We start from the raw sequence: 15,387 nt of genomic DNA, 5'->3' as shown, positions 1-15,387 counted from the left end.
AAATATTTAGATTTCTTTAGGATAAAAGTATTTTTTGGTGGATATGGAGAGGTTGAACACAAGGGAAGGTGCATTTCAAGCCCCCCACACATGAACCGAGGACTCTGAGCCTCTCTGGTATTCTTCTCTTGTCCGGTTTGTGTCCGGTTTCTTTTCTTTACCCGCACACACAGAAGCGCTTTATGAAGCTCGTGCGCACGGGGACGCGCTGGATCGGGTATGTCTGGTGAGTGCGCTTTCTTTACCCTAAACTATATTCTCTTTCTTTATCATTATGTGACATTTCAATGCTGAAAGACTAACAATGATGCACACTGACCGTGAGTTATTCCGGACGAACAGCTTCCGACAATTTGATCCCTAGAAACCGTCGCGTTTTAATGGATTTAATGGGAATTTTCTTGGTTTTAATGGCAACTACCAGTGTTCTCTGGTAAAACATAAAATCTTACCAAATACGACACGAATGAGGCACAAAACACACTTAGTTGAGGCTGTTATCGTGTTTAAGGTTCGTCGAAGTGGAAGGAAAACTTTTGAAATGATTCCGGCGTTCTGATGCGCGCGTTCCTGCGCTGCGCGTCTCCCGGCAACATCCTCGCGGAGCGGATGCCCGTAATAATCCTGTTACTTGAATATCAGCCCCGTTACCAAACGAATCAAACTCTGTTACTCTCTAGAAACCAATGCTCGTGTTAAAACTGTAATAATGTCAAACATCCGTGCTTTATCATTATCGAAGGCCTCCGTTGCGCGCTTGAACAAACTAATCATCTCACATGATCATAGAGCTAATATTTACTCGCCATGTTTTCTCACCAAATATTAGAGTTGTACAGTATATATACGTGCGCTTGAGAATGCCTTTCAATACGTGAAATGTACGGAAACGTGGTGGACAAACCCAGAATATAAACATTCCTGCAATTTACACGTGCGGATCAGCAACATTCTTTAAATGCTCATCGTTGACGCACCCTCCGAATGAATGGAGGTCTGATGTGGCGTTTACGCACGCGTTACGCACGCTCCGCCCTCATCCTGACAGAAGCGCACCTGGCGCCACGCACGCCCCGCCCTCCGCCTTCACTCTTCCTGTGAGAGACGCACCTGGCTCGAGCGACACGGAAGTCCGGCTGTGATTATTCCACATTGACGCGGCAGCTGGAGTCGGACGCGGACGTCGTTTGATTTTGGGACAGTCGCTGTGAAGCTCGAAACACTTTCAATATGCTTTTGCATGATCGACAGCCGCCGGCGGTATGTGTTATACGCTTAGTTTTACATGTGAGATCATAATTAAAGTGTTTAGGGGTTTTGTGTGACAGTGCACGGTTCATTCGGGCTGTTGAGCTCACAATGATTAACCCGACGCATACGTGGATGAAAGTGACGTACGGTGTGTTTTAACATCACGCATCTTTAGGAGGTGTATGATAAAGTTTAGCTGGGAACACTTCACATTAAGGTGCTCTTGTTAAAGCATTTTTAAATGCTTTCATTGATGATAAATGTCATTTACAAATGCGTAATAGCTGCATGAATAAATGCATCTTATAAATGCTTACTAAATGCACTTTTTCTTTCTTTATTTAACTGGAAAGCAGATTCATTATTATCTTGATGTTGTTTGCAATAGACTGTGCACTCTTGGGTGTTTTCTTATACCTGCTCACTATTAGCCAGGTATCTCGTCAGAATCCTCCTTTTATTTATGCAGTTATAACTGCTTTATAATGCATTTGTAAATGACTTCTTAATCATTATTGAACACATTTATAAAATGACTGTAAAGCGTTAACGTTTAGTTTCATATTTTAGTTTAGTCTACAGTATATGAATCCCGTACGAAAATGAACTCTATTCTTTAACGGTAACTATTGTTCACCCGTGACATTTTATATTAATGACTTGATTCAGTCTTTTTAAATGTTATGAATAAATCTGTATTGAATTTTATGACTAAATATCATATACGTGTTTATTTTTGCACGCATCAAGAAAGTAAGTGGTAAGAGAATGCTAAAACATATGAAATAATTTTCCATCGGTTAAAAGGACCAATTATCATTTGGGAGCTATTAAAATTCACTCCAAGTGGATGTTTTTAAAGAAATTAAGTTCACAAAATGACTTCTCTCATGTGATGAATGAGTTCTCGGCTACCTAAACTTGGCTTAAATATCAAAGGAAATGTTTACATTGGACGTTCAGTGCTGGAACTAAAGTTCAAAACGTCTCAATATTTTTCCTTCCTCGAAGCGGTCGTCAGTGTTTGTCTTTAAAAATGTTCGGGTTGTGGTCTTTTCTGTGCGTATGTATTTCATCACCTCTGTCTCATTCACAGGTTTGACGGCCCGCAATGTTACGCGCAGGGTGTGTGCCAGGTGAAGTTTTGTTCCAGATACTCTGAGTGCCGGCCTCCTTTCAGCCCCGCCACACAAGAATGAAATTTCTCCGCAGATTCCTGCGCAGGCGGCTGCACCCATGGAAGCTCGCCATCTTGGCGTTGGTGTTCTTGGCCTTCCTGTTTCTGATGCAGAGAGAAGTGGTCAGTCACAACCCGCAGGATGAGCCTTGGCTCAAGGACATTGTGGTTAAACGTGACGCCGTCATCGGGATGGTTATGGGAGCCGTGAATAACTTCCGGGACGCTATGCCAAAGATGCAGATCAAAGCTCCCGTTAGACAGCAGCAGCAGGGAAATGAAGGCGGCCTGGCCTGTTTACCCGGATACTATACGGCCGCTGAACTCCGTCCGGTTTTGGAAAGGCCCCCGCAGAATCCCAGTCACCCGGGGGCTTCTGGGAAGGGTTTTCACACTGACAACCTGAGTCCAGAGGAGCAGAAAGAGAAGGATAGAGGCGAGGAGAAGCATTGCTTTAATTTGTACGCCAGCGATCGGATCTCGCTCAGCAGGGACCTGGGACCCGATACGAGACCTCCGGAGTAAGTATCGTGTGTTTGCTTTGCTCACCTGATGCTGATGTTTTTCACCTCTACAAACATCACAATGTTTGTTTATAGCAGCATTCCATTGGATGAGACGTTGGGCAGGTGTCAGATCAGCTTATAGCTGCTTTGGAGATGTCACGGGCCTCTTCTCGAAAATAGTCATATTTTTGTTAGTGAGGGTCTTCACAACTTTAAACAGCATTTTATGTGAATCTTCCGAGGTGTGCAGAAAAACGTTTACGACACATTTAAGATCGCAACAGAAACATTTCCAGATTTCCATTTCCTTCAGGTTCATCTGTTGCTCTCTTGTGATGTTTTGTCCTCAGACACCTTATCAAAACATGTCTCCACAACTATTAAGATAAATTAGAGACTCTGTGAAAGGTCAGCGCTTTTTCTTCAGTCAAACATGTTAGTTCTTGCCCCTATTGTTATATGAAGTGACATGTAACACAGTTAGGGCTTGGCTTTATCAACATAATCTCATTCATACGATCTGCCGGTGACGTTTGATTTTGGGGTGGGGTTTCATTTTTGCTTTTATAATGATCACATCGCTGCTGTCCTTCGGAAACCTAGTATCTCCATATTTTGTGACAAATCACTAATATCAGTCACGCTTAAAGTTCGTCACTGGGTTTTGCAAATATCTAACTAGTAAAAAGTGCAAAATAAATAATTTATCACCTTTTTTGGTTAACAATAAATCAACATCAGGCTTCTCACCCATATTTACAACAGTCATGTTATAATAATGATTCGAGCTGTCAGGTTGGATTTTGTGGAAAATGTGGTGTCGTTTGACTTTAACACGTGTAAAGAAGGACGCAAAGTAACCTGCAATTTTGTGTTGCAAACAGAGGTGACGATAAAGAGACTTATATTATATTTGAAGAGGTCATTTGCAAAAACAGAGAGCTAATTTCATTTGCATCATCCTGATTTTGGGCATTTGTATGCATGTGATTTATGAAATCATCTCTTTTTGCATATTAACTCTTTAAATATTGCTTTATCGTTCCAACATCTGTTGTTGCCTGTTGGATTACAAAACTAAAACAAGAATCGTTGCAGGCAAGAACCAGGTCCTGTGACCGGAGGGTTTATTATAGTCCTCTATGGTATAAACTTCACATTGAGACCAGGTGGGGGGTGGCCACTCATAAAAGTTTTCTAGAGTAAAGGCCAAAAACTAAATAATCTCAAAATCTGTGAAATCGTTGCGTCGTCATTTTATATTTGCATCGAAGACAAAAATAATCGGTACACTCTTAAACAAAAGGTGCTTCATGTTACTACTGCATAGAAGAACCATTAATGGTGAATGGGTCCATGAAGAACGCTCCAAAGAACCTTCTCTATATTGTGGAAAAAGGTCTTTCAGATTATAAAATAGATATATAATAGTGTATATTGCTAAACCCTTCTATGTATTAATTTGTCTCTTTGATTTTTTCACAGATGCATAGAGCAAACGTTCAAGCGCTGTCCGGCCCTGCCGACCACGAGTGTGATCATCGTGTTTCATAATGAAGCGTGGACCACGTTACTGCGCACTGTCTACAGCGTCCTGCACACCTCCCCTGTGCTACTGCTGAGGGAGATCATCCTGGTGGATGACGCCAGCGCTGACGGTAAATACCCCTCTGTGCGCTTTAATGGGTGTCCGGTTCCAGTCGGGCAACCCGTCTCGCAGAATTCCTCATGAAAGGTTACTACAGGAAACGGAAATGTTTGCGAATGTTCTCCGAGGGGTTTTGCTGAGGTTTGGGGGCCATCAGTGGACTCTTAAAAACTAGACCTCTGACGGCGAGGAAGAGAAAGAAGGGATGAGAAATGACGGCAGGAGAACTGCAAGACCCAGAATTTCTATTTGACTCCAAGTGTTTAACATCCAACATGGTACAAAATGTGTTTAAACGTATTTTTAATGACTAACTACTTTAACATTTTAGAGTCGGCAGACTAATTTCTGGTCGTATAACACCATCGAGTTGTTTTGGCTTAACGAAGTGCTCAGCAATGTAAAGAGGATCTGTTATATTAATTACTTTCTTCTTTTTTTCTAAAAAACATCTATTTTTGCCGCCCGAAAATCCTCCTTATTCCGACACTGTATTATTAGACCGGAAATGAGTCTGCTGATACTGTCTTCGCAAAAGTTCACCGGCGTCATCTAGTCGAACTTGCGAATTATATTTAGGTTCTAAATGACTTTAAGCTGAATCATCAGATGAAAGAGAGAGTTCAACCAAAAGGTTTATCCATCCTCGTGTTATTTCAAACCTGTGTGATGTTCTTTCTTCTGCAGAATGCACAAGGAAATATTTTAAATAATGTTGATAGCCAAATTACATAAAACACCATTGACTTCCATTGCATGGACACAAAACCACTGACACATTTCTCAAAATATCTATATAAGAGTCACAAACAGGTTTTGAATGACATGCGGTTGAATAAAAGATGCAAGAATTTTGGGGTAAACCATCCCTTTTTTATATTCTTGGTCCCTGTTGTTAAACACCTGGTCCACGGTTGGTGAATGATTTGGTCCCGGACTGACTGACCTTTCCATGCTGGCGTCTTGCCATGTGAGAAATGGAAGCTAGAGAATTGGCTTTCAACATCCTCTTTCTCATTCTGTCTTCTTTTAATTACACTCTCTCGTGTGGTTTCAGTTTCTGCCGAGAGAGACCAGCGTGCTGTGTATTCAGTCAGAGTCAAAGCCAAAACTTTTAGTACATCGTACTGTGAGGTTTGGACTCCTTTCAGCTGCCCTGTGTTATTCTTTTTTAAGAAAATAACTGAAATAATGTCATATAAAGTATCGTAACATAAATTTGGTGAACCTATTTTAAAACTGTGGCCTGCCACAAATATTATTGACACAGAGGCCTCATTAGCGGCTGTTTTATGTGAGCCGCCGTCCGCCATATTGGAAAGGTCAAAGTTGGCATGTACGCAGTCAAGGGCAAGATGATTTTCCTGTTCTGCCGTTTCTGTTTCTCACAGATCGACTGAAGGACGAACTGGACGAGTATCTGAAACAGTTGAACATCGTCCGTGTGGTCCGTCAGCTCGAGAGGAAAGGTCTGATCACGGCTCGGCTCCTCGGGGCGTCAGTGGCTACGGGAGACACGCTCACCTTTTTGGACGCCCACTGTGAGTCAAGCTCTGAGTCATCGTCTCTAACGTCACATGAATGTCCCTGTGACCGCCGGCTAATAAAAACACGCCTGTGGTCAGTCAGAGTTCTTCTCTGCTGGAAAGAATGTGTTGCTTTTAATACTGTGGGAGTTTATGCCTGTTAAAGATTCACTGTTGGTTTTTTTGGGCATGTTCGTGGAGAACACTGTTGTATTTACTGCAGTGCTTGTATTTACATTCTGGTTTGGATTTGAGTTTTGAAAAACCCCAGAGTAACTCATTGAATGTAATAATTCAGCCCAAACTGTTTTCCCATTCAGATGTAGTTTTGAAAAGGTGCGCTGTCTGGGTTTGTTTTATATTTATGAGTTTGTTTTATGTTTACAAGTTACTTGTGTTGCATTATTAATCGCGCTTCGATTAAGAGTGTATTTTAGCCCCAATGAGAAAAGATACCAAAACTGCATTTCTTGTTTTCCTGTACAAACAATCCTTTAAATCAATTCTAAATCGAGATGCGTTTTGCCTGAGAAGCAATTGATGTAAAATATGACGTCTTGTTTTTCTTTCAGCGGGATGAGAAATATAAACATAATTTCTAAGATCAGAAATGGCTTAAACTCACGTAATTCTGATTTTTTATTTCTATAAAGTAAATGAGATATTTAGCTTGACAAAGATATCTTAGGTTATACTTTGACTATGTTGATACTCTTTTGATGTTTATTCACTGTGAATACAGGCCTGACTGTTTATTTTCTTGCAGCTTTGCTCAAAATTCATGTGAAGAAACTTCCATAATAACATCAAATATCAATTGTAAAACCATTGCACCAGAGGCACAGCCTGTCTTACAAAATACACCAAATTTGAGCATTCCTAGTAACTCTTAATACGATTCTGTTTGGTTTTATTATTAAAGTTTAACAAGAGTATTAAAGAGTGAGTGCCTGTAAATGAGTGATGCGTGTGTGTTTCAGGCGAGTGTTTTCACGGATGGCTGGAGCCTCTGTTGGCCCGGATAGCAGAGAACTCTACAGCCGTGGTGAGTCCTGACATCACCACCATTGACTTGAACACCTTTGAGTTCATGAAACCCTCACCATACGGACAAAACCACAACCGTGGGAATTTCGACTGGGCCCTGTCCTTCGGCTGGGAAGTGCTTCCGGCTCACGAGAAACAGAGGCGAAAAGATGAGACCTACCCCATTAAGTAAGAAAAAGCTTGGATCACCCAAAAATACATGTGATCTTAGATATGAAACCGTGAAGCTTTTTAGAATACAATTACAATATATGACTGAAGCAGATCTGCCGTTTTCCTTTAAATGCTTTGACTAAGAAAGAACATTTACTTTAATACACTCAGAACCTCATTAGATTTCATTGTTGGTTTTCTATTAAATGTTTGTACCCACGCAGTCTAATGGAAAAACGTTAAAAGCAGAGGAATGTTTACAATGTAATCACATTTGTCCTCGCAGGACTCCCACTTTTGCAGGCGGCTTGTTTGCCATTTCAAAAGATTACTTCTACCACATCGGAAGCTACGACGAAGAAATGGAGATTTGGGGAGGAGAAAATATTGAAATGTCCTTCAGGGTGAGACAGTGCACACGCACACATACACACACGTGACCTACGCACATGTACATCTGAATAAATCAAGAAATGCCTTCAAATATTTATGTTAGAAACTAAATAATTTGAGTCAAGAACAAGCACTTAAAGTCCCTGTGAAATTAAAAATTACAATTCTTATTTTTTCATGAAATATCGCAGCGTTTATAGTAAATAGTTTATCAATGTGGGTCATATTTTTTTTTAATTCATGTGCCCTCATAATCTTCAGTTAAAATCTGAAAATACACTTGGCAATCCATCTGCAATGATGTAAATTAGACGGCTTGGGTGGAGCATCCGTTAACTCCTCCCCTTCAACTGTCAGACTGCTGCTAGTTTCATTTCGAAATGCGAGAGCTGTTTTTATACATCCAATCAAATCCTTTTTACTCGAATATATGTCAGAATACGGAAGTTTAAACGATCGCAACTTCCAGCTCACGGAGACTTTAATTCAAAAATCTAAATATGTTATTATACAAAATTTATTTTCTGTTTATTTCTATTGCGCTTTTACAATTTTGCAGTGTTGCAAAGCTGCTTTAAACACTGTAGAACAAAAATAGAGAAAAATACGTAAAAAAAGGAATACAAATAATCTTGTTATTATAATTTATAGTACCGATTTTGTAATGAATAATGTTCAAGCAGCCGGTTGTTATCACAAGAATAAACCCTGACAGTATTTACAGAACATGATCCCACTTATTACAAAGCTACTTACTTCATAAGTAAGTTATTAAAGATTAAATATTGATATGTAAATTATTATTATTATTTTATTTGACCTTCTGCGAGGAAAACCCATTTACTTTTTAATATATAAGACACAATGTTCAAATGCATTTAACAGGCAATTTGGTTGAATCATTTGTAAATGTAATGTCCTATATCTTATCTTTTTTGTGTGTAATATTAAACTGTACCAGTCAAAATCATTTTAGCATCCGGGTTACGCGATAGGCCAATAAGAAACAAGTATTGCAGTTTAATATTGTATAACCTTATTATATAATATAAATATAATATATTTAAGAAATCGTAAATATTAGAAACATAAATGTACATTGTAAACAGTTTATATTATACAGTAACTCTCATAATATATTTGATATAAGCTGTTATTTATATTGCTCTTAAGCATGTGTGTGTGTCAAATGTTCTGTAAGATGTTGATCTTATTTTAAGATGTTTATGGAGCTGAAATGCAAGAGGATTACTCATTTTAAAACACAGTTTAGTGCAATGACTTTAACAAGTTGTTTTGTCTCTCATGTTCTTATTGTCCTGATGTTTTCTTATTGTTTTATAGGTGTGGCAGTGCGGCGGGCAGCTGGAAATCATTCCCTGTTCTGTCGTCGGTCACGTGTTTCGCACAAAGAGTCCACACACCTTTCCCAAAGGCACACAGGTGATCGCTCGAAATCAGGTGCGACTGGCTGAGGTGTGGATGGACGATTATAAAGAAATCTTCTACAGGAGAAACCAGCAGGCGGCAGAAATCGCCAAAGAGGTGAAGATGAGCATTTACACACCTGTACACAAGACCGAAAGCACTTTCTTCAGACAAACTTCATCTTATACTTTCATTTCTATCATCGTAATTTATACCTTAAAGTGATGCTTCACCTAAAAATGAAAATTCTGTCATCATTTACTCGCCTTCCAAATCTGAATCAATTGAACTGTTCACAGAGGAAGATATTTGGAAGAATGTAGGACAGCAAACAGTTCGGGGGCACTCATGTCTGCCATTGTATTTAAGATATTTATACAGATTTGGAACAACTCGAAGGTGAGTAAAAGATGACAGAATTTTCATTTTGTGTCCCTTTAATTGTACTTTTTGTACAATACAGTGATTAAAGGTGTTGTAGCCTCTTCCCAAAGCAATGTGATGCTTCTTTCCAACCTAAAGCTTAGAAATCCGGAGAACTTCTGCTGTTTGATAACCACAGACAGACAGACAGATTTAAAGCCGTGCCTCAGAGAGCATGTGGGACGTCTTGTGATGAGATTCAAAGATGGATTCTGTAATGAAGCCTCTCTCTCTCTCTCTCTCTCTCTGTCATTACAGCACTCATATGGAGACATCTCTAAGCGTGTAGCTCTCAGAGAAAACCTTCAATGTAAAAGTTTTTCCTGGTTTTTGAAGGACGTCTATCCAGAGGTGTTCTTGCCTGATCTCAATCCACTGCAGTTTGGCGCGGTGAGTTTGTGTGTTTTAGGATCTCTCTGTCTCTCACCGCAGCGTGTTGTGTCTGACTGCTGTGATTTCCCACCATGCTGTAGATGTTGGAAGAAACACGACTCCGTGTTTATACAGCTTTCATGTTACGACACAACAATCTGTTTTACTTCCTCTCCTCCCTTCTCTCTCTCTCTCTTTAGATAAAGAACATTGGTAAGGATGGATGTCTGGACGCCGGAGAGAATAACGATGGAGGAAAGTCTCTCATCATGTATCCCTGCCACGGGATGGGAGGAAACCAGGTACACGAACAGCCATGAGAGTGAAATTAGTCAGAAACGTATTTAGATGGTGTAAAGGGGTTTAATCTGCAGACATGCAATGACTATACAGAGGAACAATATGGTTGGGATCAATTTTCCCCACTGGTGGACCATCAAACATTGACAGTCAATCAAAATCCATTGCGCCCTTAAGACGAATCACGCGGGGTTCGAAAGATTGGCGATATAAGTCACCGTCCACTTTTAAACAACAGCTCAGGCATAGCAACGTCTCAATATGTGTTTCACGGAAGAATGAAAATAAACACAAGGTCAGTGTGACATGAGGGAATACATGATCTCAGAATTCACTTTAAGGAGCCGCTTCTTTAAGGCCGCATTTATACATATCTCTTGCTACGTCACGCCTGGCGTTCACACTGATCCGGCTTAGAGATTTAGAGATGTTAGCCTAGATATCTGATAAACATATTTATCTAAATGTGTTTGACATGTTGCATCTCTTTTTCTTTTACAGTATTTCGAGTATTCAACCCATCATGAGATCAGACACAACATTCAGAAGGAACTCTGTCTGCACGCGGCCGAAGGACTCGCCAAGTTAGAGGAATGTCAGTATAAAGGACAAGACAGTAAGACAGGACCACAGCAGAAATGGGAGATAAGAAAGGTAGAACGACATTTTAAAGGCTCTCTATCTCTCTCTCTGTCTCAATTTTAAGTACCTTTATGGACTGTTTCGTCTTAACAACATAAACAAACGTTACTGCGCATGCACACTTTTGTGACCCCAACTGAACCTCCGGTACACATTAACAAACAATAAAGTGCCTGTATTATTTCCAAGAACAAGTAAACGAAACCGAGAAGAACCGTTACTTGGCTAAACGTGTCTCTCCAATATTTTGACTTTAGACTGCGATACCAAGCTCAACCACTAGATGTCGATGTACCATACGGTTTCTTTAAATGGACCGATTTCCCATTCGACAAGACCCATTCCACAAACTGTTTATTTAATCACATAAACATGAAACTCAACAAATAGTTTATTTTATACAATTATTATACAGTAAAAAAATGACAAAAATGTATATTGACATCAATTAAATGAAATATAAATAGTTATATTATACGACGCGGTAAACGGTCTGTTGGCATGATTGTGTTTAGTTATTGCCAATGCATTAGACAAGCAAAACAACAAAATCGATATCCAAAAAACAACCAACAATGAGGTAATATTCAAATATGTGACCCTGGACCACAAAACCAGTCTTAAGCAGCAAGGGAACATTTGTAGCAATAGCCAAAAAAACATTGTATGGGTCCAAATCAACCATTTTTATTTCAGGCCAAAGATCATTAGGATATTAATTAAATATCATGTTCCATGAAGATATTTAGGATATTTTCTACCGTAAATATCTTAAAACTATATTTTTGTGAGTGGTTGCAGCAAAATCGCAAACAAAAATGCCCAGAAGCACGTCTACAAACTTTATTCGTTGCTGCACGCTCTTTGAGAATTAAGTTTGATATCTATGTAATGCTTAGAATTTCTGCGTTCGGGTTTATCTACTCACCACAACGTCATAACAGCGGTTAGCCAATAGAGAGCATTAAAACAAACTTGTTTCTTCTTAGCAAAGGCCTGCTGCAGCGTCTCGGATTAACAACTTCAAAGGAGATTTTCTAAATATTTAGATTTTCTGCACCCTCAGATTCCAGATTTTTAAACTGTTGTATCTCCGCCAGCTATCGTCCTATCCTTACAACCCACACATCTGCTTATTAATTCAGCTTTCAGATGATGTAAAAATCTATATTTAAAATTTTGACCCATAAGATCCATAAGATATATTTTATCAAGTTATCTTATTTGATTTTTCACCTCGTACCGTGTGAGCCTGGCCGACAAAACCTGTCTTAAGGGTCAATCATCTGAAAACTGAATAGATAAGCTTTCCACTGATCTATGGTTTGTTAGGATAGGACGATAGCTGGCGGAGATACAACTGTTTAAAAATCTGGAATCTGAGGATGCAGAAAAAACTCAAAATATTTATTAAATGACCTTTGAAGTTGTTTATCAGAGACGCTGTAGGAGGCCGTTGGTAAACTTTCCGAAACCAGTGGGAGGGCTGGGGGAGCGTATCGAGCACAGAAATATTACGTCATACGTCCACATCGTTTTGTGACAAGTTGACCATGTTAAGCATGAGAAGCCAAGCACGCTCAACAGTGTGAAGAAGTCAGAATGCATGACATTAATTCCAAAACAAACCACAACTCAAAGATTTTTCTCCTGCTCGTTCAGTTTGGTGATTTTGATCAAAGCTCACAGATTGATTTCTACAAACACTAGTGAGCTCTACCTTGCCGTCTCCAGCCTTCAGCATCCTAACCATCATGCAAACTTATTAGTTACCAATTTGGATAACATCACACAGACTCATGCAGTACACATCGATAGTAGAGTCATGTGATGTTTTAATATATACGGTCTGAATCAGGGGTTCTCAATCCTCCACTTTATTCAACAATATTCAAAGCCCCACTCCCGCAAAATATTTCTCAGCTTGATATTAACTTTTAAAGTGTTGATTCAATATAAAAATGGACGAATAATAAGAAATATCTTGGTTTTTCGTTGTTTTAACATGTGTTTCCAGGCTCATTATTAGCCACCCCCTTGGAAGTCAGCTGGGGGCCCCCTTGTGGGCCAAATGGAGAACCACTGGTCTAGATAGGTAGCTCACCAGATTTCTGGAACAGATATTTTGAGTTTTGCCCTGTAAACTCGAAACTAAATGTTTTTGGTGGACTAATCGAAAGCATATTTTCAAGAACAAAGGCGAAGAGAGGAAATAATCTCCCAGCTTCAGTTTCATTGCCTGTGTGTTTGTCTAACACTTGCTAGTGTTTGTCTTTGTGATTTGGCTGAAGTGTGAAGCGCTGATGGATGCCACCGTGTTCTTTTTTCCCTTCTGCAGGATCAGCTGCTTTATAACAAGGCCTCACAAAAGTGCCTGACAGCTCTTCATGAGAATCCATCTCTCGTGTCCTGCAATCCAGCCGACAGATTCCAGCTCTGGGTCTTTATCTGAACGGAGGGGCCGCTCGTAAACACAGGGTCCAAAATTCACGCTTGATTTAAAAAAACAATTATCTGACGTTAATATTTATTACCGGCCTTTGCGTCATTTAAAACTTATGTAAAATGACCCATTCTTTTTCCTTATTTTTTATGGTTTTGTTATTCATATTAAGTTTGGCTGCTTTATGTGAAGAACATTTTGTCACACACAGAATGTTTTACCACGTGGAGTTTTGGAGACTTTGTAAAAAAAAGAAAAACGCATTAACGTCTGATGCTAAGATATGCTTTTAGAGCCAAAATCATTTTTTAGTGTTAATTTTGGACCCTGGACATACAGGACACACTGCAGAGTTTTCTATCTGAGAGAGATATGATGTTAATTTATTTTTGTATGTGGAAAATATTGCTGCTGGAAAGTTGGAATATCTCTAAAGGACCAAAAAGCACAAGACATTCCAGTAGAAAAGTGCCAAGGCATCTTCGGACTGGGCACTCAGAAAAGTGCAGTAAAGTGAAGTTATTTTTTACCTTTCTCTATGTTGATCTGTCCGTTTCGTCCTTCTCTTTTACAGTATGCATATATATAGAAAGACATGTGTCTTAGCACAGTTGTTTTTTTACATTGACTGGAATCTTTCAACCACACCGGTGCTAAATATCAAGTGCTTTTCTGAAAGTGAAATGCAGGCGATTGAGGCCTTATCTTCTTCAAAGAATCATGTTATGCAACATGAAGAGTTTACAACACCAAAGACATCTTGAAAGTATTTGTTTTATATTCCCTCTTTAAAAAGTGGATTTTGTGTCTTTCTGTGTGCATGCTGATGTGAGGCGGGTCATTCCGTTTATGTGGTACGAATCTGTAAATTACAAATAATAATAATATGCATGTGTAGTAATTTAAGAAAGCATAAAACATAAATAGCTTTTTATGTTGTTATTTTGACAATCTTTAAAAAATGTTGATGTCACAACACTGTTGTCATAGTCAAAATAATTTCTTATGTTATCTAATATTTTTTGATAATGCAATCAGGCAAATCTATTCTTTAATTTGGTTTATTTTGTGTTTTGTCTTTTTTGACCAATGGGAGGCAGAGAGCGAGCGAGTGAGGGAGAGAGTTTGTAACCACTGTGGCTCTTAAGGCAAAATGATAAATAGGTGCAGAATTATTATATGTGTAGCTTTAACATTGATATGGATAATAATAGTTTTTAATATCTTATATATTCTCAATGCAGTTACATCATTACACCCCTAATTGTCATTTTTGTAATTTTAGGTGAAATGTTAGTGATACGTGCCACTTCAAAATTTAATATATTTTTTTTATGAAATATATTTTTAGAAATATGTCAAATATATTTCTATGTACTGCATATGGGGAATGACCCTATTCACAAACTCATTCTTTGTTTAGGAAACATTCCTTGGGATTTTCTTTATTTTAATTCTGTTAATATTGTTTCTGTTTGATCTTTTTTGTAAATGTTGATATGGTGTTGAGTTGCTTGAATGAACATGTGATCATATTCTGTGACAATGGTTTATGAAGCAAGTGCAGACCCTGATACAGTGCATGTCACAGAATGGCAGAAGGGGGCGCTGTTTTACAAGTATTTGTGCTCCGAACATTTGCACGGTTCACCCACACATGAAAATATCTACTTATTGACCCGCATTTAAAACCTGCATTTAACTCTTTCTTCAGTGCAACACAAAATAAGATCGTTTCAGAAGTGTCTGTGTGTGTTCATACAAGGGAAGTCAATGGGGTTCTTCATTACATTCTTCGAAATATCTTATTTTGTGTCCTGCAGAATAAAGAAAGTCATAGGGTGAGTAAATGATAACAGAATTTTTATTTTAGGTGAATTGTCTCAATGCAATACAAAACTGAAAAAGAGCAGAAATCTCTTCTATTTAAATTGCAATCAAGTGTTTACATCTGTCAGAAATCACTGTTACTTTTCATGAATTGAGTTTTTGTGGCTTATTTTTGTAAAAAAATGTTAAATTTTTATAGGAGTGTGTTTCAGAGTCAGTAAACTTACCAAGTGTTGGGGATTGGAGAG

The 15,387-nt window shown here is 38.8% G+C and overlaps 1 protein-coding gene across 1 annotated transcript; it reads left to right on the top strand.

Moving 5' to 3' along the window:
• The first annotated feature begins 982 nt into the window (after positions 1-982).
• On the top strand, positions 983-15,383 carry galnt3 (UDP-N-acetyl-alpha-D-galactosamine:polypeptide N-acetylgalactosaminyltransferase 3 (GalNAc-T3)). Its single transcript, XM_079464000.1, has 11 exons — positions 983-1,260; positions 2,348-2,949; positions 4,420-4,592; positions 5,974-6,123; positions 7,089-7,323; positions 7,595-7,712; positions 9,046-9,246; positions 9,811-9,942; positions 10,125-10,226; positions 10,726-10,878; positions 13,205-15,383. Exons 2-11 carry the CDS (start codon positions 2,447-2,449, stop codon positions 13,316-13,318), a joined length of 1,881 nt encoding a protein of 626 aa, XP_079320126.1. The 5' UTR covers positions 983-1,260; positions 2,348-2,446; the 3' UTR covers positions 13,319-15,383.
• The last annotated feature ends 4 nt before the right edge of the window (positions 15,384-15,387 follow it).

Source organism: Barbatula barbatula (assembly GCF_947034865.1).
Source record: "Barbatula barbatula genome assembly, chromosome: 9".
Classification (NCBI taxonomy): domain Eukaryota; kingdom Metazoa; phylum Chordata; class Actinopteri; order Cypriniformes; family Nemacheilidae; genus Barbatula; species Barbatula barbatula.
The sequence above is the reverse complement of the archived record's forward strand: the minus strand, read 5'-3'. Positions and strand labels throughout refer to the sequence as shown.

What these genes read in the sequence shown, in the direction of transcription:
- galnt3 (XM_079464000.1), top strand. Translation starts at nt 2,447, where the DNA reads ATGAAATTTCTCCGCAGATTCCTGCGCAGGCGGCTGCACCCATGGAAG. An exon ending in CACCTTTTTGGACGCCCACT is followed by an intron (nt 6,124 to 7,088) that starts GTGAGTCAAGCT and finishes TGTGTGTTTCAG; the next exon opens with GCGAGTGTTTTCACGGATGG. An exon ending in ATCCACTGCAGTTTGGCGCG is followed by an intron (nt 9,943 to 10,124) that starts GTGAGTTTGTGT and finishes CTCTCTCTTTAG; the next exon opens with ATAAAGAACATTGGTAAGGA.